The 24,043-nt window shown below is 56.8% G+C and overlaps 8 protein-coding genes across 8 annotated transcripts; 3 read left to right on the top strand and 5 right to left on the bottom strand.

Annotated features, from left to right (window-relative positions):
- Positions 1 to 3,959: 3,959 nt before the first annotated feature.
- Positions 3,960 to 5,227, top strand: K452DRAFT_297992 (uncharacterized protein; the record flags this gene model as incomplete). Its single annotated transcript, XM_033542081.1, has 2 exons — positions 3,960 to 4,612; positions 4,717 to 5,227. 2 exons carry the CDS (start codon positions 3,960 to 3,962, stop codon positions 5,225 to 5,227), a joined length of 1,164 nt encoding a protein of 387 aa, XP_033397675.1.
- A 2,861-nt stretch (positions 5,228 to 8,088) lies between these two features.
- K452DRAFT_249692 (uncharacterized protein) lies at positions 8,089 to 9,767 on the bottom strand. The gene is made up of 2 exons (XM_033538146.1): positions 9,274 to 9,767; positions 8,089 to 9,216 (listed from the first exon to the last, which is right to left on the bottom strand). The coding sequence occupies exons 1-2, from the start codon at positions 9,719 to 9,721 to the stop codon at positions 8,444 to 8,446; spliced, it is 1,221 nt and encodes a 406-aa protein (XP_033397674.1). The 5' UTR covers positions 9,722 to 9,767; the 3' UTR covers positions 8,089 to 8,443.
- A 168-nt stretch (positions 9,768 to 9,935) lies between these two features.
- K452DRAFT_249689 (uncharacterized protein) lies at positions 9,936 to 12,825 on the bottom strand. The gene is made up of 3 exons (XM_033538145.1): positions 11,938 to 12,825; positions 10,809 to 11,889; positions 9,936 to 10,754 (listed from the first exon to the last, which is right to left on the bottom strand). The coding sequence occupies exons 1-3, from the start codon at positions 12,445 to 12,447 to the stop codon at positions 10,243 to 10,245; spliced, it is 2,103 nt and encodes a 700-aa protein (XP_033397673.1). The 5' UTR covers positions 12,448 to 12,825; the 3' UTR covers positions 9,936 to 10,242.
- Positions 12,826 to 13,492: 667 nt separating this feature from the next.
- Positions 13,493 to 14,238, bottom strand: K452DRAFT_23984 (uncharacterized protein). The gene has a single exon (XM_033537753.1). It carries the CDS (start codon positions 14,113 to 14,115, stop codon positions 13,675 to 13,677), a length of 441 nt encoding a protein of 146 aa, XP_033397672.1. The 5' UTR covers positions 14,116 to 14,238; the 3' UTR covers positions 13,493 to 13,674.
- K452DRAFT_23983 (uncharacterized protein) lies at positions 14,239 to 14,805 on the bottom strand. The gene has a single exon (XM_033537750.1). It carries the CDS (start codon positions 14,720 to 14,722, stop codon positions 14,363 to 14,365), a length of 360 nt encoding a protein of 119 aa, XP_033397671.1. The 5' UTR covers positions 14,723 to 14,805; the 3' UTR covers positions 14,239 to 14,362.
- A 781-nt stretch (positions 14,806 to 15,586) lies between these two features.
- On the bottom strand, positions 15,587 to 15,978 carry K452DRAFT_297989 (uncharacterized protein; the record flags this gene model as incomplete). The annotated part of the gene is made up of 3 exons (XM_033542080.1): positions 15,587 to 15,649; positions 15,707 to 15,767; positions 15,824 to 15,978. The coding sequence occupies 3 exons, from the start codon at positions 15,976 to 15,978 to the stop codon at positions 15,587 to 15,589; spliced, it is 279 nt and encodes a 92-aa protein (XP_033397670.1).
- A 1,108-nt stretch (positions 15,979 to 17,086) lies between these two features.
- On the top strand, positions 17,087 to 20,810 carry K452DRAFT_23931 (uncharacterized protein). Its single transcript, XM_033537719.1, has 4 exons — positions 17,087 to 17,241; positions 17,346 to 17,570; positions 17,624 to 20,004; positions 20,060 to 20,810. The coding sequence occupies exons 1-4, from the start codon at positions 17,200 to 17,202 to the stop codon at positions 20,607 to 20,609; spliced, it is 3,198 nt and encodes a 1,065-aa protein (XP_033397669.1). The 5' UTR covers positions 17,087 to 17,199; the 3' UTR covers positions 20,610 to 20,810.
- Positions 20,811 to 21,994: 1,184 nt separating this feature from the next.
- Positions 21,995 to 23,773, top strand: K452DRAFT_227675 (uncharacterized protein; the record flags this gene model as incomplete). The annotated part of the gene is made up of 4 exons (XM_033536911.1): positions 21,995 to 22,077; positions 22,128 to 22,155; positions 22,262 to 23,494; positions 23,615 to 23,773. The coding sequence occupies 4 exons, from the start codon at positions 21,995 to 21,997 to the stop codon at positions 23,771 to 23,773; spliced, it is 1,503 nt and encodes a 500-aa protein (XP_033397668.1).
- Positions 23,774 to 24,043: the final 270 nt, after the last annotated feature.

Below are 24,043 nucleotides of genomic sequence, written 5' to 3'. Positions count from 1 at the left end.
GTGCGATCAACTCTGAAATCAAGCAATATCAGGAACAAAAGAGAGAGGCCGAAAACTACGCCCGGAAGGCGGATGAGCGCGACCAGGCAATTGTTACGCATGTGCTCTGGAAGCTGTTTCACTTTCAGCGCGTGATGGAGGAATCCGGCGCGGAAATTCAGAAACACCAGGAAGAGCTCAAGGAGCACAAGCGCGGTGTCGAAAAGTACGAACAAAAGCTCGAGGAAGCGAAGCGCTCTCAAGCAAAAGTTGGGCGTGACGTGTCGAGAGTCGAGAGGAGCATTAAGGATAAAGAGAGGGAAATCGAAGAAAAGGAGAACAGCCTGGTCCCTATCGACGAGAAGATCACCATTTCCAACCGCAACTTGAAGAGATACGAGGACCGGATCGATGAAATCACAAAAGAGCGCGACAGCCAGACAAAGAACGTCGATCAGCTGAAGAAGGATCTGAGCACTGTGCAGAAAGCGCAAAAGAAGTGGGAAGATGATTTCCGCCAGGCGACGCAGCAAGAAGGACGCCAATTGAGCGAAGAAGACTTGCAGGAGTACAGTCGACTGCGCAGCGAGGTTACCAAACGTACTGCTGCCGATCAGATCAAAATTGACAATCTCACCCGTCAGTTGAAGACGGACGAGGAAACGGTCAACAGCCTCAAAAGCAAGGTTGAAATCACCCAATCGCAGGCCCAAAAGCTCGAAGATGAAATGCAGCAGCTCCGAGAGCGTCGTGACAACACCAAGGCACAGATCAAGCAGACCCAAAAGGATATCGATTCGAAGAAGAAGGAATTCAACAACATGACTTCTGAACGACTTCGCACGGCACAGATGCAGACTGAGCTTGACGAGAAGCTGCAGGATGTGCTCAACAAGCTCCTCGAAGCCGACAACGGACGACGCGAGAGCGAGAAGGAGTTGCGTGCCAAGGAAACTGTTGCTGCAATGAAGAGAATCTTCCCAGGAGTGCGCGGCAGGCTCCCCGAGCTTTGTAAGCCCAAGCAAAAGAAGTTTGAGACGGCTGTCAGCACGGTCCTTGGTCGCAACCTCGATTCGATCGTTGTAGACACTGAGAAGACCGCAAAGGACTGCATCCAGTATCTGCGTGACCAGAGGGCCGGTCAAGCCACATTCATTCCTTTGGACACGATTCAAGTCAAGGCCATCAACCCCAACCTCAAGGGTATGCATCGCGGCATGCGTCTTGCCATCGACACCATCGAGTACGACAATTCGGTGGAGAGGGCGTTGTCCTATGCGTGCGGCAACTCCATCGTTTGCGACGATCTTGACGTAGCCAAGTACCTCTGCTATCAGAGGGGCGTCGATGCGAAGGCCGTCACGCTCGATGGAACGGTCATTCACAAGGGTGGCTTGATGACGGGTGGCAGAGGACCGCAAGACCGTAATGCCCGGCGCTGGGAGGATACTGAGATTGAAAATCTCCGCAAACTCAAAGACAAGCTTCTCGGTGACCTTGCAGCGATGCCCAAGGGCCACCGTCGTGGTGCCGAAGAAGAAGCATTGCAGGGCGAGCTGGCTGGTCTCGAACAGCGCTTGAGCTACATGCGGGAGGAAGTCAAGACGCTAGACCGTAATATCGAGAGCAAGCGAAGAGAGCACGGCTTTGCTACCGAGCAGCTCAACGAGGCACGGCCCAAGTACCAGGAACAGTCGCAGGGTGTGCAAAATATCAAGGAGAACCTCAAAGGCTTCCAAGATTCCGTTGGCGAGGTTGAAGACGAGGTGTTTTCGGCTTTCTGTGATCGCCTGGGCTACGACAATATTCGCGCTTACGAAGCTCAGCAGGGCTCTCTGCAACAGGAGGCAGCGCAAAAGAAGCTCGAATTCACTTTGCAGCGAAGCAAGTTGGAGAACCAGTTGAGTTTCGAGACACAGCGTCTGCAGTCGACTAGTGATAGGATCAAGTCGCTCGAGGTTCAAAAATCACGCGACGAGGCTCTCATCTCGTCCCTCGAATCCGAAAAAGAAACGATCCAGAACCAGATCGACGTGCTTCAGGCCGAGCTTGAGCAGCTGAAGGAGCAACTCAGCACTCATCGCGAGTCCTACAACCAACGCGCTGAGAGGGTTACGGAACAACGGCGCGAGCTGCAAAAACGTAACAGGAACGTCGAGGGCACGCTCAAGACCGTTGCTGGTTTGGAGGCGGAAGTCCAGCGTAACGGCGCGGGTCGCTATGCTCTGCTCAGAAAGTGCAAGATTGACGAAGTCAAGGTCCCCCTTACCGCGCAGAGCAACAACTTGGACTCGTTGCCATTGGATACAATGCTCAATGGTGATCCAGAGGCAATGGACATCGACGGCGAAGACAACGATGCGACTCAGTTGATGGGAGCGCAAGCGCAAGACTACGGCATCAACGTTGACTTTGATGAGCTGGATGATGACCTGAAGGAGGTAAGTGTTGTTTGCTCTCGTCATTTTTCCCAAAACTAACGACATCCAGAGCGAGTCCAGCAAAATCGAGGAGCACCTCCAGGAAAAGATCCATGCCCTGAGTTCTGAGCTTGATAAAATGGCGCCGAACATGCGTGCCATCGAGCGCCTTGAGGGCGTCGAGTCGCGTCTCAAGACGACCGAAAAAGATTTCGAAACGGCACGCCGCGGGGCCAAACGGGCGCGCGACGACTTTGAGGAGGTCAAGGAGAAGCGGCTGGAACTCTTCAACAAGGCGTTCAGTCACATATCGGATCAGATCGCGCACGTATACAAGGATTTGACGCGCAGCAGCACGAGCCCCCTGGGAGGTCAAGCGTACCTCGACACGGAAGATAACGACGAGCCGTACCTTGCAGGTATCAAATACCACGCGATGCCACCGCTCAAGCGGTTCCGCGACATGGAGCACCTCAGTGGAGGCGAGAAGACGATTGCGGCGCTCGCGCTGCTGTTTTCGATCCACTCGTTCCAGCCGTCGCCATTCTTCGTGCTGGACGAGGTTGACGCGGCGCTGGACAACGCGAACGTGACGCGCGTGGCCAACTACGTCAAGGACCACGCAGGACCCGGCATGCAGTTTATTGTCATTTCGCTCAAGCACGGCTTCTTCCAAGAGAGCGAGTCGCTGGTGGGCGTCATGCGCGACCAGTCGGCCAACTCGAGCCGCACGTTGACGCTGGATGTAAGTGATGGTATATGTGCTTCTATTTTGGGACGGGTTGCTAACGACATGGCAGCTGCGCAAGTACCAGCCGGCGTAGACGCGTCGAGACGATGGTCGGGTTCAAATTGGGGGGTGCGGGCCAGTTGTGAGTGGATGGGGCGTTTCGAGTGGACTTCGCGTGCTTGTGGTTAATCTGGACTTTGAATGTTGCGAGACGATGCGATGCGAGGCGATGCAATGCACGTGTATGTACCGGCATAGGCCGGAGAGTGCTATGTATCTATGTAGTAGGCAGAAATGGATTTGCGCGGTTGAAACTGGAGAAAGGGGATAGAGATAAGACGGGTGGTATATGAGGGGTATAATCCGTATCGGAGAAGGTGAAGAGTAGGCAGGCCCAGCCAGTAGCGTAGCTGGGTAGCGCAGGGCGGGAGCGGTGAGGGGGGCGGGTACGTGTGTCGGGCGAGGGTCTGGGAGAGAAGCAGGGAGCTTCCCTGCAGCGAGTGCGCATCATGAGCAGCGATTCAGGAGGGAACAATAAAAACAACCCTGGGCTGACGCTCAGTCGAGACTTCAGTTCACGGCGCCCGCCTGAAACGCAGCAGCTTGTGAACACCACGCTCGGACACCGCTCATCGCTGTCTCCTGCGCCTCACTAGTGCTGTTTGTGTGTGCCTGAGACCTTTTTACAACAAACACACGACAGCACCACCCGACAACCACGACATCTCTCCCTTCACCGCCCACTCTACCTTACCTTACCACCACCTTACCCTCCACCATCACCAGTCCCCTCCCCCAATCGACAGCGACTGGCCCACCACAATCCCACAATGTCAAACCTCGATTCCCCAGCATCGCCCGGCCGCCCCCGCGCCTCCTCCGCCGCAATCCGCCCCGAGACTCCGCGATCCTCGCACGGCTACGCCTCGAGCGTCAACGAATACCCCGACGAGCACGGCGACCACAGCTTCGCCGGCGGCGGCGGCGGGAACGCGGGCAACGAGCTGGGCAACCTGGCCGATGAGCTGGCCGACGCCGACGAGGATGAGTACGAGTACGAGGGCGACGAGGGCGACGAGATCATCACCGACGCCGACCTGGCCGACCCGACGCACGCAAACACGAATGCAAACGCACAAGGCAGTCACGGCGAGCACGTGTCGAGTCCGGACACGGCGGCCACGCCGCGCGGCAGCCTGCTCATGTCGCCCAAGTCGACGAGCACGCTGAGCCCGCCGTCGCGGGCGCGCAAGCACCACCGCCGGAATCAGTCAAAGTACGACGGCAGCGACTACGGCGACGACAGCGACTTTGACAGCGAGGGCATCAGTCCGGGCCTGGAGAAGCGCATGGCTGAGGTGGAGAGCCTGGCACGGAGAGGCATGGAGGAGAACGGCAGCGCCAATGACGCTGTCGTCATGCGGCTGACGGAGCAGCTGAAGGACTTGGGGAGCCAGGCGGGCGTCGAGAGCGGCGCGACGCGGTACGTTGAACCCCCAATTCTGCCGAGAACAGGCATTGCAGCGAGACACAAGCACAAGCACAAAGAGGGAAGACGCAGCAGCTAACGTTTGGTCCTACACACAGTCTCATCACGGCCCACACGGCACTGACGACGCACCTGACGCACCAAACACGGCTGCTGACGAGCCTGACGTCGAGCTTGCTCTCGCCGCTCAGCATGCCGCCCAGCCCCGAGGACATCGACACACTGCTCCCACTGCTGACGGACACGCTGACGCACCTGCCGACGGCGCCGCCAACGCCCCTGCACGCCCTCGCGACGCTGACGCACCAGACGCACGACCTGCTGCAGTCGCTGTCGTACCTGGCCGACTCGCTGCACATGGGCCGCCAGACGTCGAACGTGGCGCAGCGGCGGCTGAAGGTCGTGCGCGAGGCGCTGGGCGAATGGCGCCGCGAGAGCGAGCTCCGCGAGGAGGGCGTGAGGTGGATTGAGCGCGGCGGCTGGCAGCAGCGCCTCGAGGGCCGCGAGGCCGCAAAGGCTTGCAGTGATGTCGTCGGCGGGTTCGAGGAGGTCTGCGCTGGCTGGCGGCAGCGGCTGGTTGCGGTTGGGGGCGAGGAGGTCGCCGCTTAGTGTGTATGTGTGTGTGTGGGTGTGGATGTGAAGAAGGGGGTGTAAGGAGGCAGGACTATGGCGGCCTGGTATGATTAATTGGCTTGGCTTGGCTTGGCGTGGTTTGGTTTGGTTGTTTTGCGCGTACCTATGTGGGTGTGGCCTGGTCGCCGAGGACTGAAGCGGCGAGGAACGAGCTGCGAGTGGCGAGCTACGAGTGAGTGGTGGGAAAAGATGAAAAGAATGAAAAGAATGAAAGCAGCAGAAAGAAACGAAAATACCTACCTCAATTGGACGGACACACGCACGCTCGCGACAGACATCAGACAGCAATGGACGGCTTCTTCTCGCTCCGCGCACTTGTTCTCACTGGTACGGAACGGACGGCTGCGGCTGCGGTCAGGACTCATACGTAAACGCACTCTCACACGGTCGGTCAGTCAGACCGCCCGAGTGGGAGAGGGAGTGGTGAAGTGGCTTTTCTGGACTTGTTGGACTGTTGGACTGTTGGACTGTTGAGCTGGGCTGGAGTGGACTGCTGTCTGTACTGGACCGGGCTGCTGCTGTTTTGGATCTGGCTCTGGCACCCTGGCTCACTGGCACACACATTGGCACACACACACTGGCACACGGACGTCTAGACGCAGGGCAAGAAGTGCGGCTGGGTGGGGTGTAGTATGGGATGCGGTAATAGGGCATAGACGGCGAAAGCTGGCTGACTGGCTGGGTGGTTGTTTGGATGAATGGTTGGGAAAGAATGGGTAGACTGGTTGGTTCGACTGGATTGGATGGATGGATTGGATGGATGGGTTGGCTGGTGGTTGTATGCGTACTTGGCTTGCTTAGATGGGGGAGTGTGGTGCCTGGATGGGGTTGGATTGAATTGGTACTTGCAATTGATTGTTTGAATGAAATTGGGAGTTGGGAGGTTGTGGTGCAGACGACGACAACGAGACAACATCTCGTAAGAGTAAATAATAGTAGTACCTACGATACATTAGTCTATTTAACCATCCCTCTACTAAGGAAGCTAGGTAGGCAGGTACCCTTATAACCCCTACCAGCAGTCCACTCAGCAAGAACGAGTTGCTGCGTTAAGTGGTTTAGTAGCTATTCGTAAACGTACTAAGGTAACCTAAGCTCTGGGTGTCATAGCTTGGGGTTTTAGTGTTCGAATCATCGCGTTGTTGTTATAAGCTGAGGAAACTCGGTATTGGGGGTTTATAGGGCCTGAAAGGGCTTGACTTTTTGTTTTGCTGGATTGTTGGGGTTGGGGGTTCGGGATTGATTTGGGTTTTAGGCAATTCGGGGGAGACTGGTTGGGTTGGCTAGATAGCGGGGTGCGGATAAAGTATATTATAATGTTAGAGGGAAGTAATAGTAAGCGTAGCATAGGGGAATATACAGTATTAATGGGGTTATTTAAATATACTACTCTCAATTCCCTTGCGTATGTGCCGTGGGAAGACAGCACGCTTCTCTCTACTTAGGGATATGATAAGCCTCTTACCTAGAGTCACGAAGAAGTCCTCCGTAGCTAACACAGTATCTTTACATCTGCCCGCCTGAAATCAACGGAGGCTGGATCCCTATATAACGGTGCCTAGGTAGGTAAGCAACCCCACTAAGCATCAAAGGAACCACCTACCAAGCTCGACTATTACCCCGTTATTCTGAAGTTAATCAAGACAGTTATGCGCTAATCGGTTCCGGTCCCTGAAGACATAAACTACTCCAATTCTATCCCGCAAGTTTTCACTCACATCACTCTTTTCAAACATGCTAGAACTACTTTAGCAGATGCTGGCCTCCTTCCGCATTCCTCTTCTGAAATGGTCAACATATAGATGCCGTGGAGGTGGTGCTTGGTATTATGGGCCAGTGATGCTAAGTGATGGCGCAAGACTGGATGGGGCTGAAAGTAAGTCGGCAGTAGCTTGCGTAGTTAGGAAATGAATTAGGTAGCACGCGGAATCAGTACCATACGATACCTACCCAGTGGAACCAGGCAAGCAACGTCGTGTGCCACGGAGCAATGGTTTCTAACCGAATGTACCCGTCGGCTATGGCGTGAAGAGAGCGGAGGTGGTTTTATATACGGATATAGGTTGTAAGGCGCGACTCTCTGTCCCCTTATAGTATATTAGCTAATAAGTATTAGCGCTCCCAGTTTCAAGCCCTTTAGAATGTTAGCAGGCTATATAGTAGATTATAGTAAACGGGGCAGTAACTTGAATTTTCTACCCTCATATTCTCGAACATTTTCTTACTGCCCTAAGTTACTATCAAAAATCAACACACCAAGCGTAAGTACTTACTCCCGTTCATGCTACACTAGATGTCCGATTACAAACTCACTCACAACACTTCAATATCGCTTTTAACTCCATCCAACACTCCTCACGCCCCCAATCGCATAGAACACTGGAACACCAGTCACTGACCGACAGCCATAGCCGCGTACGAGCACGAACACCAGCCATCATACATCCAAACCAACCAATTTCCTCCATAGCCACACAACTACGCCATGGCACCATCTCTACAGTAAGAAAAGAAGAAGAAGGAAAATAAGAAGCAAAAGAACACAAAAAGAACAAAGAAGCAAACCAAAACGCAAGCCATAACACACACCCCCTCATCAGCACTTCCACCACCTCACCCCTCCACCAACACGTACGCCTACTCACACAAGCAAGCTGCAGAAAACCAGTTACATAGCCTCCCAACCCTTTACCAAAATCGAAGACCAAGTCTCGCCGTCCGCTTGGCCTTCTATTGTCTATTGTCTATTGTCGCCAGGACGTCACACAGGAAGCGATATTAGAATTAGGGTCTATCAGTGACCGCATTTCTCGTGTACTGTACCACCTGAATCACCGCTCGCGCGTGTGAGGGCGCCAGGTCTTTTTGTTGCCTACTCCTAAGCCTACATTACATCACGCCTTATTCCTGTCATGGTGTCGTGGACAAGAGTGAAGGGTGCGGGAGACATGTCTCTGGAACCAGAACGCTGCTTGCGATGTATGTAAGATGTCTCTCCCGTCTCTGATCAAGATCTTCAGATGTCTAGGTAGTCTACCTCTCAGGGACAAGTCTCGAGATGTGATCGCGACCCCATCATGCCTGGCGGTGACGGAGCAGTATGTGGCGTACTGACTGATCCGACGCACCAGCAACCGCATAACGCCTTCCTCAACCTCATACACCTTCCCAACTTCACACAGCCATCCCACCTCACCCGCCCACACCAGCCCTCACCCCATCCGCATGACGCAAGCTCTCACCCATCCCCCTCAATGCCCTCACCCTCTCCACAACCCCAGGCAGCACGAGGGTCGCGTCCTCCGCGGCCCTAACCGCGCGCGCCGCACCCTCCTCCCCGCCATCCACGTCCGCAAAAAACGCCTCCTCGCCCCTCACCCCGCCAACATTAAGAATGCCGACGGGGACGCCGCGCTCCCTCGCGCGCTTCACCAGCCGCCAAGCCGAGTACGTCGCCAGACTGCTGCCGACCACAAGCAAGCGGCCCGCGTCATCGACCGCCGCGTCCGCCGCGTCCTTCGTCGCTGCAGGAATCGACTCCCCAAACATCACCACCGCGGGCTTCAGCACCCCGCCATTCGACGCCGTGCACCACGCGCCGTCGCTGTCCACGACGACGCGCAGCCCGCCGCGGTCGCGGTCCATGTTGCTGCGCGCGAGGCAGACGGGGCAGGCCGGGTAGCGGAAGCTGGCGTAGTCGACGCCGGGGACGTCGACGTCGCCGTCGGGGTTCGTGCGCAAGCCCTTTGCGCGCCGCGCGGCCGGGTTCTCCGTGCTCAGCGCGCCGGCCGCAAGCATTTCGGCCAGGAACCCCGCCCATGCGGGGTTGAGCGCGGCGAGGCGCGCTTGGAACTCTGCGCGCGGGTACTGGTGGCGGCAGGTTAGGCAGACGAGGGCGCGCAGGTAGCCGTGCAGCTCGGTGGTTGGGAGCGAGGGGTGCGCGGTTAGGTGGAAGGAGTCGACGTCTGTGAGACTCCTGTTAGTGTGCACTTCGTCTTGGGTCATCCTCTAGATGCACGTACTCTGCGTAATCACCCTGCCGACCAGCCCCAGCTCCCCGAGATCCCTCACAGCCCAATGCGCAGCATTCGGGCGAGCCTTCTCAAGATTCGTCCAGCCCAGAAAACTGCGCGCCCAGTAGCGCTTACGGGACTCATGCCTAGCGACAAACTCGCTGAAGTAGATGGGCTTGTACGACTTATTGAGCGTATACGTGCCGTTGGTGCCCCTATAGTCTGCCAACCCACTAGCGACAGAGATCCCCGCGCCTGTCAGCAGCAGCGTCTTGCCATGGGGCGGCTGTGACTGTGAAGAAGCCGACGCCGCGCTTGTGCTGGCCAGGTGGGCTGGTGGCGCCGCGGTCAGGAACGTCGTCAGTGCTGTGATGGCCCCCGAGACGCTCGACGCGCTGCGTGGGAGGATGCGAGGTGCTGGGAGCGGGTCAGTGTACGGAATGCGCATTAATGGCATGGCTGCTTAAGGGAGGCATGGTAATGCGGTAGGTAGGTTGTTGCTGATATTGTTATTGGCCTAGAGCCGCATTGGCGTCATAGATCATGGAGATGGATGCGCCGCCGCCGCCGCCTCGGCTATCTGCCTCAGGCATCATCATCGGGCACTTTACTTCTCGCAATACTCCTATACGTATGCTTCTACATATACACACCCAACATCTAGAATGTATACCTCTATTGTCAATTACAAGAGTTATATACCAGCAATAAGTCGATCCTCGGAGCAACGGATCTGGCCGGCCGGGTCTTCTATCATAGCTAAATCATCTAATCCAGAATCCGAAAAATGCAATCATTACATCGCCCCGATGTAACAACAATGAATCATGAAGTACGCCCTGCGCCCATACAATCAAATCGCTAGCCACCCTGCAACTTGACCAGCTCATGGATATGGGTATCTATCACAACGCATACCTCCCAAACTCCTAAGCTGCTACCAGCTCGATGCTCGGCTCCTTCCATTTGATGCTTCTCCTACGCCTTGTCCTTTGCAGGCTCCCCGTTAACCGCCGCTTCTTCTGTGACGGGATTCGCAACCCCCGCGCTGGTCTCTAGTTTCTTCCTCAGCGCCTCAATCTCCTCTCGCTGCTCTAACATCTTGCGATCTCTCTCTTCGTCCTTCTTTTTCAAAAGCTTGATATACTCAATCGCATTCTCCACCGTGCTTGCCTTGCTGTTGTTTTGCCTTTCCTTCTCCTTCTCCTTTTCTTCGGCAGTACCGCCTCCATTCGTCACAGCTGGATTGGCGCCAGCGTCTTTGGGCGACAGCGCTGGACTTGGGATCATAGACTGTAGCTCCTGGAGCGCCAGGTTAATGCGGTTACGACGGCCCTGTTCGGCAATCTTATGAGAAGTGCGCTTGGATGTGAGGTTCGTAGAAAGGGCCTCTGGGTACGAGACACCAGGGAGATGGGTGCCCTCGAGGATGTTTTGGTAGTTGGATTTGGTTGCGAGAAGCATGGCTTGAGTATCTTCACTCATGCTTGCTGTAACGATGTCAGTGACCTGTATAATTTTTGCGATTGCAGGGGAATACGTACCACCCTGAGGAAGCAGAGGTTTGATGCTTGGGCTAATTCTCGGCCGCAAAGCAGGACTAACCATCGTCGAGCTTACACTCCCTCTCTTCTGTTTCCCGCGTCCAGATTGAGGTTTCTTGGCGTTCACCGCTCCCGACACTGGCGAAGCCACAGCACTTATTGCGGGGCTGTTCATTGCGGACGATGACAGTGGACCTGACGGGGTGCTGAGTGGTCCCAGCTTGGGTGTTTTGCGAGCATGCATCCGAGGCGTAGACTGGTCATCTTGGAAGGCGGTATCCAAACGCGACATACTAGGCCGTACCGGCTCGTCTGTAGCGGCTTCAGGCAGTGTCAAATCATCCAGCACGGGCTGCGTGCCATTTTGCGGTACGAATGACGGTGTACCCGATTGGGAACCTGGCTGAGGGGCTGTCTTCGGCAAAGGCTGGATTCCCATCAATGACGCGGGTGTTGCTGGACATACACCCGGACCCTCAGAGCTGGACACAGACCCGGGCCTGCTGCCTTGGGCGAGGATTGAAGGCGAAGTAGTGACTGACCCTGGTCGAGGCGGGGGGCCCATGAGCGATTCTGAGAGAGGTTCAGGAGATATTGATTCGCCTTCTGAGGCGTCCCGACTGCGGGATACGTTTAAGCTCATCGACGAGTGCGTAGATCTTGGTCCAAGTTTTTGAGACTCTTCCAACAGCGCATTTACTTCTTTAGCCTGGAGGGTAGATGACAATGTGCTTTTCCGCTTGTGTTGCGCCTTGACAATCGGCGACTGCCGCACCCGTCCCGAGGATGCAGACAAGCGCGGCGTGGTTGTAGTCTTCTTTCTTGCCTTGGGCTGGTGCTCCTGCGGTATCGCCGCCTCTTCAAGCATATCCATGTCCAAATCTATCGGAGACGTTGTTATAGAAGTGTCCGCAGTATGGGGATGCGATATAAAAGAACCTCGATGGTTCTGATTCTGGGCCTTCAGCGCAGGTGACGTGAGAGGACTAAAATAGGCGCCGGGAACGGTGTACTCTGGTGGGAATTGAAAATGCGGCTCATGGGGAGTCACGGCGGGAGAGACAAGAGGCGTGAAGCTTGCCTTGAGGGCGTTAGCAGAGTCTCAAGTCGCTTTCCCGTGGCGACATACCATGTCTTCTTTCCTCGGCTGGAAGCGCTGCTCCAATATCGCCCGGCTCTGGGGATCCATATGATGCATATAGCGCGCGGCGCCTCCGTGCATCTCTACGCTATTCGGCGTGGGTGGAACAGCCCCGTGCGAATGCATTGGGTGGTCCTGGGGCAGGTGGAAGTTGGGCTGCTGATGGTTCGCCTGCTCATAAGGCGGCTGGAAGGTAAAGTCGAAAAAGTCATTGTTCGACTGTTGGTGGCGGTCATTTGACAGGTCATCATGCTGCTGAGGTTGTACGACGCCGGAGGAGGGGAGGTGTTGCGAGCTCAACGAGTCGGCGAGGGCAGAGAGCTGGTGGTCGTTCGGCGCGGAACTGTGGCCCGAGAAGTCGATGGGGAGGTCGAAGTCGATGTGGTCAAAGTCCAGCAGATTGTCGACGAATTCCTGGGCAGGCAAGTCCATGCTCTCGAAATGCTGCGACTGCGACCACTGAGGGTCCTGATCTGGTTGAGACATAACCGATCGCATGTGGAGTCGGACGTGGAGGTGGAAACTTGAAGGGAAGCACGGGTCGCACGAAGCCCCCGCGCGCGGGGTGGTGACTGTGTGCTATGTATGGTAGCGGCGAGCCTAGGGACCAAGGGACAACGAGGGGCGAAATAATCGATTTTGAGGCCAGCCAGCGAGGGGTCGCGGTCCCGCCGTGGTGTAGCGAAAAGCGCGGGAGGATGAGCCGAGTCAGGGCAGTTCGTTCGTGAAGGGCTCAGCGACGGCCGCCAACCTCTTCCTGTTCACGTTGCCGCAGGCTAGGGCCTATTACGCAGCAGCGGACGGTGCGAATTACTCCGATACAGTCCACTCCGTTGCAAACAAGGAGATAATCCCATTGAGCCGCGCGAGGCGAGCCGCACCGTACGGATTACCCTCATTGTCAGGTGTTGTTGATGAAGGCGTCGACACCACCACCACGATTGGGTCATCTGAGCGGCACTTTGAGGGTCCTCGTGAACCACTCCAGCGGGATCGGCCTTGGTCAGCTACGCCATTGATCTTCTTATCGCCCTTGCCAGGTTAGTTATTTTGTGCGACGCTGCAAGTCATAAAGCCTGCGCTGTCACGAGCATCTCATGACTTTTCCCTTAGCATTGGGGAATGCACCTTTTAATGCACCTACCCCACCACTGAACCAGAATGCTTTCCCATCTCCGAGACGGAAGCTTGTGGCCGCAGCCTGGCCTGGCCTCTGACAAGGAGATCTCCCTCGACACTTGAAACCCTCGTCTCGAGGGACTCTGCATTATAGGAGCTGGAAGAGTGGATAAGGCCATACAAGGCAACCACAGACTCCAAATAGGCTTCCTAAAACGCCAGCATGAGGCTTGCCAAGACATGCCGTTTTCGATAGTACGCTGTATCCTTCCCAACCACCACGAACTCCTACATAGCTGCAGCTAGCCTCACCTTTGGAATGGGGCACCGCACCCAAGGCACGCTCCTGAGCTCCAGCCGACGTTACCCACAGCGCAGACCTTACGTCCCTCCCGTGCAACCCCTCCACACGTGTGCTCCCATCCAAACATAGCCCGTGGCTATTCCGCCACGCTTCCAGAACCTCCAACCCGCAGGCAGACAGACAGACAGACAAACAAGCGCTCGCAACCCTCGCTCACCACTACCATCACCACCATATCCACACAAGCATCGCATAACCCGTGATAAACACCACCCATAAACGGCCCCCAAACCGCCCCTCCCTCACCGGCCCTGAGAAAGGCAAGCAGGCCGCGCCTCCGCCAGAATTAAAATTACACCAAGTCCTTCGCTCCAGCGCAGCGGAGCCGTGCGCGCTTCGATCCGACCTGACCTACCTAGCCCACGCAAGCCCGCGACCGGGATCCAGCGCAGGGCCGTCTCGCGCCGCCCAATCACGCGCCCCGGAACCGTCGGCACGACATGCGGGGCCGGGGGGGGGGGGGGTTCTGGGGCTGGCTGCGAGCCGAGCATCATCATCACCGCGCGGTGCGGCGCCCGAGGCCTTTGTCGTCGATGCGAGAAGAGGGGGTATATGTGCGCGATAGGGAGCTGCGGCTGCGAACGAGTTACGACGACTATCACGACGATGGCCTCGAGTACCGAGTCTGCCCAGTAGTTACGAGCTGCATTATTGGCCGCTGCAGACCGGCTTGGGGCTTTCATGCAGTGAGAGAGAGCTCGCAGCGCTGCTTTGCCGAGCGAGCGTCGCAACGGCTACCGACGCATCCGCAATTTTTGCTTCTTCGTCTTCGCGTCTACCTTTTTGCTTTTTTCCCTTTTGCTTAATGCGCGGCATGCCGCCTAGCTAGGTTCATAGCGTGCCGAGGGTAGCTCCCTAAGCCATACTATGTAAGCAGCTAGAGGTCGCTATTGTATTGCGAACGATATGGATGGGCAGCCGGCGTGCGCGCTAGCACCCCGCGGGCCATAGGTAAGGTTCTCTCGAGTGACCGTGGATGAGCGTGCTGCGTCTGTGACCGACCAGATCCATAACTACAATATCCGCGACGCGACGACAACGACGACCACCAGTAGCAGCAGCAGCAGCAGCAGCAGCAGCGGTTCCGTTGCGCCGCGCGATACTCCTATAAAACAAAACAAATAAAAATAAACCACCGCTAACATCAAAGTATGTATGCGCGAGGTCCAGCCTGCACCTGCACCTAAAGCGAGCCCGCCCAAACCAAAACGCAAGCAAGTTTCCTGCGCGCGCAGCGTCCCAGCACCGCCCGCCGCCAGGACCTGAGCGAGCGAGTGACGGGATCATCATGCTTTGGGGAGATTGAGCTTCGGGTCTTGCGACGCCGATCACGTGTGGGCGCGAGCGTCTTTTTTGCCAGTGTTTTAGCTTTGCTGCGAAAGGGCAATGCTTTGATATTAGCCCGAGGGCGCGCCACCCACTAACACCTGCCGGTAATTAATGGCGTTTTTTTTTGGCTGCAGACCGCGAGCGGGCGGGGGGAGTTGGGCTAGGCCGAGCCATATGATTTTCACTCTCTCTGTCTCTGTCTCTGGTCATTGTCACAGTGGAGTGGAGTGGGTAAAAAAGCACGCAAGAAAATAGTCGTCACTTGGCACTTTTTGGGGAATCTGTTTTGTGATGTGAAAACAACCGGCGCTCATCATACATTAACTCGCAAAATCAAAAACAAGGTTGCACCTTGCGGCCGCAGGCTTCCGCGGAAAAGGAAAGGAGCGTCAAAAAGTGGGTTGCGCATTTCCAAAAATATTAGCACGAATCCGCTTAATGAGCAAGAATTCGCTGGCGCAGTAGAGTCGAAGCTGAGCCGGCAAAAAGAGAGAAAAGAGAAAGGATCTTTCGTCGCTTTTTGAATAAACGAACCAGAAAGTCGCCGCCTGAAGAACCTGTCCCTTGCTCCACCATAGGCAAGCCAGCTCCTGCGAATAGAAACTAGCTTTGTCTTTAATATACAACCGGATGCGCTCCGAGGTACAGTGATATCAAGTGAGGAAATGGACCCTAAGAAGCCCCAGCAGCAGTTGTAAGCAGAAGTGGCGCTGGCGTGCCTGGGTGACTATTAACCGAGAAAAGAAGTTGCCGTGGGTGATCGAAAAACTCGTGGGAACGCCGTCGAAGAGAAAGGAAAATGGAAAAAGTGTGGACGTCGTCGCGCTACATGACGATGCAGCAGCCGTTGGATTGCTGTGGCGCGTAGGGGTCGTCGCGCTTGTCGACCTGGGAGAGTCAGTCTAGTGTCCAAAGCAGCAAAGGTGAAGGTGGGAGACGCCATACCGTGCCCCATCTCGATGGTACCATGAAGTCCTTGGGCTCCTTGTCGGTGAAGTTGATCAAACTGGGACGTGGGTTAGTGCCGGGAACAGGGTGCAGCGACGACTAGACTCGACTCACTCTTGCGCGGCCTCGGAGACGGGTATCCTGGAACGGTTGAGGTCCTCCTTCAGCCTGGTGTTGAGCTCCGTCAACCGCCGCAGCTTGAGCTCGGCCATGCTCTGCTTCTTGGATTTGCCGTCGCCGACGTTGCGGGCCTCGTACGGAGTGGACATCATGATTGCGGGCGGTCGGGTCGCGGAGCGCTGTGGAGGTACAAGTCAAGCTGATGTGTTTGCTGTCTGTGGAATGTCAGCATTGACGTGGTAGCGATGCGAAGCGTGCGGTGCGACGTGCCTGCGCAGGGCGAATGGGTTGACGGGAGGGAAATGGCCGGCCCTCGACACCCGCGTTCTCGTCGTCGTCGGATGGGTTGCGCGCGGATGGTCGGAAAAGAGCGTCGATGGTGAGGGATCGAGAGAGAGGGAGCGTGAGGCAATTGAGGTGAGGAGCCGCGGGGGCCGGCGACGAGGGCAGCGGTGCAAGATGCGAGAGGACTTTGGAATGTGTGTAAGGGCGGCGGGTTGAGCAAGGAGAAGGCAGGCTCCTGGACAAGTTTAGCGTCTCGGCAGAACTAGTGTGGCTTCTTCACGGCCGGCGATCCGCAACACGGCTCATCAATCACGACTGATAGTAGCTCCCACCTGCACGGTCTTGGACCTGGCTGCGCGGGGGGGCTTTTGCATGCCGTCTCGTTTCCAGCACCATCCTCGCTGTCAGCCTGCAGCTCTCGACAAGGAGTTCTGCGAGCGAACGAGCGAGCGAGCGAGCGCGTGTCCGACCTCGCCAACTTTGCTCCTGTGGCCGTCGCGCTGCACCAAGCGAGACCTTCATTTCAGAGACGTCTCTCGCCTGAATCAAAGCGCCTCCTTTCCTTTCGCGGCCGCCGGCCCCTCGGTGCCCTCTCTTTCTTCTACGCGCAATCCTGCTTGCGGCACGCCTGCTTGGCTGCATTAAACCACTACGTACATGCTCCTACAGCATACCTAGCATTATTTCTCTCTCGTTTCCTCTGCAACCGACCAAAACCGTGCTTGGCGGCGAAAAGTGATGAAGCTCCATGTCTTGTCGCGACGACCATCCATGATCCACAACCGTGACAGCATGACGCAAACTGCCGTGAACCCAGGTCCCCCGCCGACAACGGCCATGGCATCTTTGTTCTGTCGTCCACTAGCTGCCCGCAAGCCCGCGTTCACACACGGCGCGCGCACCGCTGCGCTAGCCGAGAAAAGTAATCGGAGAAACCCACACGCCGGCCATCCAGAAATCCAGTTGCCCTAACAAACTCAACACCATCCTATCGCCTTCTTGCAGCGACTCTCTGGCTGCTCGCGACACGCCTCGAAAAGCGACAAGCACCAGCCAGAGGCAAACACCTACCGAGTTCGCCCATCATGCCGCCCCCACCCCATAGCCGGCCGGAAAATGTGCTCAAGGCAAGTTGATTCTTTGTGCTTTGTGCGCTGGCTTGTCTCGCGTCATCGCCGCCACAACTATTGCGCAAGCCATCGCGATGATTTCTCACTAACTTCCGTTGCAGCGCGCGCAAGAGCTCATCGGAGTCGGACAGCAGCAGGCTGCGCTGTCCCTCCTCCACGAACATGTCGTTTCCAAACGCACCCGCAACAACCCCATCGCTTCCCTCGAGCCGATGATGATTCAGTTCGTCGAGTTGGCCGTGGAACTGAGGAAGGGCAAGACTGCCAAGGACGGCCTCTACCAGTACAAGAACACTGCTCAGAACACCAACATCGGCACGATCGAGGTACGGATAAGCTCGGAACTGGAGGTGTATGGCGGCTAATATTGGGATTGTAGCTTGTTTTCAAGAGGTTCATCGAGCTCGCCGAGCGCAAGGTCACCGAGGCTCAGGCCAAGTCCGACGAGGTCCAGTCTTCTATCGACTCGACTGGCGCCACCCAAAACATCGACGATCTTGAGGCCAGCGAGACTCCCGAGTCTATCCTCCTCTCCACCGTCTCCGGCGAACAGTCCAAGGACCGCACCGACAGGGCCATCGTTACGCCATGGCTCAAGTTCCTCTGGGAGACTTACCGCACGGTCTTGGATATCTTCAAAAACAACGCCCGTCTGGAGGTCATGTACCAGAGCACGGCGCACCAGGCCTTCCAATTCTGCTCCAAGTATGCCCGCAAGACCGAGTTCCGCAGGCTTTGCGAGCTTCTGAGGAACCACCTCCAGAACGCCGCCAAGTTCTCTTCGCAGATGCACGCCATCAACCTCAGCGACCCGGACACCCTCCAGCGCCACCTTGACACTCGTTTCCAGCAGCTCAATGTCGCTGTCGAGCTTGAGCTCTGGCAGGAGGCCTTCCGCAGCGTCGAGGACATCCACACGCTTCTCAGCCTTAGCAAGCGCCCCGCCAAGAACATTATGATGGCCAACTACTTCGAGAAGCTCACCCGGATTTTCCTCGTTAGCGAGAACTACCTCTTCCACGCCGCTGCCTGGAGCCGTTACTACAACCTGCTCCGCCAGTCGGCCGCTGCCGTCGCTTCTGGCCACAGCTCCAAGAAGGACAACCCCGCGGTTACCGAGGCTGACATGACCAAGGCCGCTTCCTTCGTCCTGCTCTCCGCCCTGTCCATCCCGGTCATTAGCACCTCGAGGTCCCGTGGCGCGTTGGTCGATGTCGATGAGGCCAGGAAAAACAAGAACTCCCGTCTCACCAACCTCCTCGGCATGGCCACTGCCCCCACTCGTGCTATTCTGTTCAAGGACGCTCTCAGCAAGGGCCTTCTTAGGCGTGCCCGCCCCGAGATCCGGGATCTTTACAACATCCTCGAGGTTGACTTCCACCCGCTTTCGATCTGCAAGAAGATCTCCCCCATCCTCACCCAGATCGGCAACGACCCCGAGATGCAAAAGTACGTCCAGCCGCTTCAGCAGGTCATCCTTACCCGTCTGTTCCAGCAGCTGTCCCAGGTCTACGAGTCGGTCGATCTCAAGTTCGTCCTGAACCTTGCTCAGTTCCCCGAGCCGTTCCAGGTCAGCGCCGACACCATTGAGAAGTTCATCATGAACGGCTGCAAGAAGGGCGACCTGGCTATCCGCATCGACCACGCCTCTGGTGTTCTTACCTTCGACTCCGATGTCTTCTCTTCGGCCAAGGCCCTTCACCCTGGCTCTGGTGCCGGTTCCTCTGAGACCGAGACTGGCACCGTCCAGCGCCTCCAGAGCACCCCTGCTGAGATCGTCAGATCCCAGCTCACCCGTCTTGCGAAGTCGCTGTACATCACCTGCCAATATGTCGATCCTACCTTTAACGAGGATCGCCTTAAGGCCAAGGCTGCCGCTCAGGCCAGAGCTCAGGCCGGTGCTGAGAAGGAGCACCAGGAGGCCCTTGTCAGGCGTGAGGTCATTGAGCGCAAGAAGCAAACCGCTGCCAGCGCTCTTGCTCAGAAGGAAAAGGATGAGGCTACGAAGAGGAGGGTCGCGCAGCAGCAGGCTCAGGCCGCCGAGGCTCAGAGGCTTGCGGAGGAGAAGAAGGCCCGTGATGCCGCCCGCGTCAAGGCCGAACAGGAGCGCATCAAGCGCGAGGAGATTGAGAAGCAGCTCAACGAGCTCAAGAGCGGCATGAAGGGTGGTGACCTTGACTTCGACAACCTCAACATCGACGAGCTCGACTCTGGTCGCATCCGTGCTATGAAGCTTGCCGCTCTTGAGAAGGAGAAGAATGAGATTGGCGAGAAGCTGAGAGTCACCGGCAAGCGTATCGATCACCTTGAGCGTGCCTACCGCCGTGAGGAGGTCAAGCACCTTGCCGACGACTACGAGACCCAACGCAAGCGCGACCAGGCCGCTTACGAAAAGTCCAAGACCGAGACTCTGCGCGATGCCGAGGAGAAGCACAAGGAGAGCGTTTCTCTCAAGCACCGTCTCACTCGTCTGGTTCCCGTCTACGAGAAGTACCGCAACGAGATCCAAGAGCAGAGGAGGGCCGAGTTCGACAAGCGCAGAAAGGCTGCTGAGAGGGAGCTGCAGCAGAAGATGCAGGCCCGTGTCAAGGAGGTTCGCGAGCGCCAGGCCCGCGAGCGTCGCGAGAGGGAGGAAGAGGAGCGGAGGAGGCGTGAGGAGGAAGAGAGAGCGGAGCGCGAGGCCGAGGAGAAGGCTCGGGCCGACGAGGAGAGAAGGCAGAGGATGCTCGAGGAGAAGGCCAAGAGGGACGAGGAGCGCAAGTATGTTTACACCCGAGTTATTGACCTTGCATGGCCAAAGCTAACATTGCATCAGGAAACTCGACGACATCGCTGCCAAGCAGCGCGCCAGAGAGGCCGAGGCCGAGGCCAAGCTCCAAGCCAAGAAGGAGGGCCGCTTCGCTCCTCCTGCCGCCGCTCCTGCTGCTGCCGCTCCCACCGAAGAGCGCGGCCCGCCCCGTCTCGCTCTCGCAGGCAACAAGCCGTCGTGGCGCGAGCGCGAGGCGGCCAGGGCGGCCGGCGGCCAGGCATCTCCGGCCGCGGCTCCGGCTCCTGCCGAGTCTGCTCCCAGCGCCGAGGCCGAGCCGCCCAGGCGCACCGGTGGCTACGTGCCGCCTGCGGCTCGCCGCGAGGGCGGCGGTGCCGGCGGCTGGCGTCGCGACTCTCCCAGCGCTCCGTCGGGCGGCAGGTACCAGGCGCCTAACCGCGGCAGCGGCGAGGGCTCCGGCTCCACGCCCCCGACGACGGGCGGCTACCGCCCGCCGCACATGCGCAGCGACTCTAACCGCGACTCGTCGTCTTCTGAGAGGCCGGCGGGCGGTGACGGCAAGTACCGTCCGGGTGCGTTCTCGAGGAACAGGGGTTAAGTTGGGGTTGGATGCGGTTCATGACATAAAAAAGTGTGACGCGTTAGGAAAGGAAGGGTTTTGGGAAGGAATAGAGGGGGAGTGTGGAGAGGGGAGATTAGCTAGTCAGGAGGGTGGTTATTAGTAGTTGTAGCAGGGGGCAGAGTCGTTGCATGAGCGGTTTTTGCCCACTTACGTACTAGGTTCTCTGAGACGCTCTTGTCTTCCCTTTTTTTCCCTCTCTTTCTCTCTCTATCTCTTTTCTAGGAGGTTCTTAATGGTCTGACGCGCTTATTGATGCATGAATGTGGTCGACGATGACGATGATGATGGATGGATGGGACTGGGGAAAAACAAAAATTGGGATGCGTTGTAGGCAGGACATCTACGAGGGACGTTGCTGATTGACTGATTGATGGTTGATGGTGGACGATGACGACCTACTTGCTTGCCTGCTAGTTAGTTACCTAGTTTGCGGTTGGGGGGGGTTTGTTCATCGAGTGTTTGTTCTGCACTGCATGTTTTTTGGTAGTTATGTACCTGCTTGCTTGATTGATTGCTTTCTTACGTGGGCTGAGGTGGGTTGAGCGCTTGCGTGCGTGCATTCGGGCTGGCTGCATCTGATCGCTGTTAGTTTTGTCTTGTCTTGCATGAATCTGTTTGCGTACTTGCCTTGCTTGCTATTTGATTGTCCTTGCTGCGAATAGTCAATGCAAGTAGTAGCTTTCCATGTGAGTGTGGTGAGTGGTGTGTATATGTTTGCTTGTGTGATGGTTTGTGATAGTCGTAGGTCATGAACGAGACGTTAACACTGTCGCAGTTTGGTGGTAGTGGGATAGACAGGCAATCACGAGGCTCTTGATTGTCGTTGTTGTTGCGCGTGGCTATCTAGACAGGACACATGCACATGCGTGCTTGTGCCTTGCGCACTGCGGAAGGTGCTTACTTGCTGTTTGTTGTCTTTCCGGCTCGGGAGGAGCTGTTATTTCCTGAATTGGCAATTCCTCGCCTTTCACACTTGCCATAACAGGCTGCTTTGGTTTTTTATTTTTTTATTTTAATTTTTTTTTTAACGTTGTATCTAGCAGCCCGGAAATTACCTCGTCCCCTTCCTTAGACAGCTAAGCATCCTCGCACTGTGACTGAAGAAACGGAGTGGGAGTGCCAAGGAAATGCTCGGATGGGAGTCGGACGCAGCCGAGAAGTCGGTAGAATTCTTGGAGCCGCAACAAAGGTGAGTCACGTGGCAGGGTCCAGCGGAAGGGCGCGCGCCCGTTTCCATCGACGAGCGTCGCGCGTTTCCCATCACGACATCCTCCTCACGCGCCTCTCGCAAACAATCGAGCGACGCAACGAGCCGGGCTCCCACGGAACAAACGCGCGAAAGCGGGCTTCTCTCTGCACCCATGGCACCGCGCGACATGTCGCATGAGCCGAGCGGCACGCCGGACCCTGTCGAAAAAGGCTTTGCCACGCTGTCGTCTCTCAGGTGCGTCGCATCGTGTTTGCTATGCCGTGCAAGCGCTGACTTTGTTGCAGGGTTGGCGTCAAGGCGTTCGTTGAGAAGGTCGGTTGTTCTTCCCATTAGCCTCCGCCCGCCGCCTCACCTCAGGCCAGGCTAGACGCAACACCAATTATATGTATATTGTACTGACTGACCATGCAAATCAAAGGACGGGGAAAAACGCAAGGCCGAAATTCTGTCTATCCAGCATCGCCAGGGAAATCCCAGGTTCTATGTCCACTATGAAGAGTTCAACAAGCGTCTAGACGAGTGGATCGCCGCCGACCGCATCGACCTCTCCAGAGAAGTCGAGTGGCCTGCTCCGGAAAAACCAAAAAAGGTCGCTGCCAACAAGCAGGCGTCGAAAGCAGACACGTCAAAAGCACAAAAGATGCACAAGCGGCCAAGGTCGAAACTGGACCGCGAGATTTCTGCGACGCCTGAAGTACTATCCGGAGGCGTTCCTGGCAAGAGGCAGCAGCTCTCCCAAGAGCACGATGTCACGGTTGTTTCCACGGAGCTGGCTGACGGCGAGACGCCTCGGCCCGACGACGACGAGATGGACCTCGTCGACGTGCAGGACGCCGCGGCCGCAGCCAAAGCAGTGCCGTCAGAGATCTACTCACGCGAGGACGAAATCGAAAAGCTGCGGACGTCGGGGTCCATGACGCAGAACCAGACCGAAATATCACGGGTGCGCAACCTGGACCGCGTGCAAATGGGGCAGCACGAGATCGAGCCGTGGTACTTCTCGCCGTACCCCGTCGAGTTCAGCGAGACCGACATGGTGTACGTGTGCGAGTTCTGCTTGTGCTATTTCGGGGAGCAGAAGCAGTTCGAGCGCCACCGCACCAAGTGCGACCTCTACCACCCGCCAGGCAACGAGATCTACCGCGACGACTACGTCAGCTTCTTCGAGATTGACGGCCGCCGCCAGCGCACCTGGTGCCGCAACCTGTGCCTGCTGTCGAAGCTGTTCCTGGACCACAAAACCCTCTACTACGACGTCGACCCCTTCCTCTTCTACTGCATGTGCACGCGCGACGAGCACGGCTGCCACCTCGTCGGCTATTTCTCAAAGGAAAAAGAAAGCGCAGAGGGCTACAACGTCGCCTGTATCCTGACACTCCCCCAATACCAGCGCAAGGGCTTCGGCAAGCTCCTCATTGCCTTCTCGTACGAGCTTTCGAAGCGCGAGGGCAAGCTCGGCAGCCCTGAAAAACCCCTCTCTGATCTCGGCCTCCTCGGCTATCGCGCGTACTGGCAGGAGGTCATTGTCGACTTGCTTATGGAGCCCGGTCGCACCGAGGGCAATATTGAGGAGTTGGGCGCGCTGACGGCGATGACGACTAACGACGTGCTGCATACGCTGCAGAACCTGAATATGCTGCGGTACACCTCGGTAAGCTGCCCTTACTCTTCTCTCCCTTTCCCTTCCCTTTATATCCCCTCTCTCTTCCCTCCTCTATGTGCGTGTATCTGTCTTTTCTATCATTCTCACCACACTAACCCCCACAAACAGAAAAACCAACACATCATTGTCCTCACCGACGCCGTCATCGAGCAGCGCAACAAGCAGAAGGAAAAGGAAAGGCTCAAGGGCAAGCGCAGCATCGACTCGGAGCGCCTGCAGTGGAAACCGCCCGTGTTTACGGCTTCGTCTAGGACGTGGAATTGGTGATGTTGGGTGTGGATGGATGGGTTGGTGGTGGGAACTGAGCGGGCGGGGAGGAGGGGAAGGTTGGTGGGTTGGTGAGGGGGGAAGGAGTGGAGTGGATGTATATTCGTAGCCAGTTTGCTAGTTGGGCTGGCTCCGCCGTCATGGCCGCTCTGCTGAGAGTACCTATTTGATACCCGGTTTTTGGACGCGCTCTTATCCTGCGCACTTGAGCACTGTATCTGCATGGACGTATGACATGATATGACAAGGCGTGCATGATCCAAGCCAAAT

This window comes from Aplosporella prunicola, assembly GCF_010093885.1.
Source record: "Aplosporella prunicola CBS 121167 unplaced genomic scaffold K452scaffold_12, whole genome shotgun sequence".
NCBI lineage: Eukaryota > Fungi > Ascomycota > Dothideomycetes > Botryosphaeriales > Aplosporellaceae > Aplosporella > Aplosporella prunicola.
Note: the sequence above shows the minus strand (reverse complement) of the source record. Positions and strands in the feature narration are given on the sequence as shown.

Bases quoted from the DNA above. Each gene is read 5' to 3' on its own strand.
- K452DRAFT_249692 (XM_033538146.1), bottom strand. From the start codon at position 9,721: ATGCCATTAATGCGCATTCCGTACACTGACCCGCTCCCAGCACCTCGC. The intron at 9,217-9,273 runs GTACGTGCATCT...GGAGTCTCACAG, and splicing joins CGGCAGGGTGATTACGCAGA to ACGTCGACTCCTTCCACCTA.
- K452DRAFT_249689 (XM_033538145.1), bottom strand. From the start codon at position 12,447: ATGCGATCGGTTATGTCTCAACCAGATCAGGACCCTCAGTGGTCGCAG. The intron at 11,890-11,937 runs GTATGTCGCCAC...AACGCCCTCAAG, and splicing joins AGCCGAGGAAAGAAGACATG to GCAAGCTTCACGCCTCTTGT. The intron at 10,755-10,808 runs GTACGTATTCCC...ACATCGTTACAG, and splicing joins ACCTCTGCTTCCTCAGGGTG to CAAGCATGAGTGAAGATACT.
- K452DRAFT_23984 (XM_033537753.1), bottom strand. From the start codon at position 14,115: ATGAAAGCCCCAAGCCGGTCTGCAGCGGCCAATAATGCAGCTCGTAAC.
- K452DRAFT_23983 (XM_033537750.1), bottom strand. From the start codon at position 14,722: ATGATGATCCCGTCACTCGCTCGCTCAGGTCCTGGCGGCGGGCGGTGC.
- K452DRAFT_23931 (XM_033537719.1), top strand. From the start codon at position 17,200: ATGCCGCCCCCACCCCATAGCCGGCCGGAAAATGTGCTCAAG. The intron at 17,242-17,345 runs GCAAGTTGATTC...CTTCCGTTGCAG, and splicing joins GGCCGGAAAATGTGCTCAAG to CGCGCGCAAGAGCTCATCGG. The intron at 20,005-20,059 runs GTATGTTTACAC...ACATTGCATCAG, and splicing joins AAGAGGGACGAGGAGCGCAA to GAAACTCGACGACATCGCTG.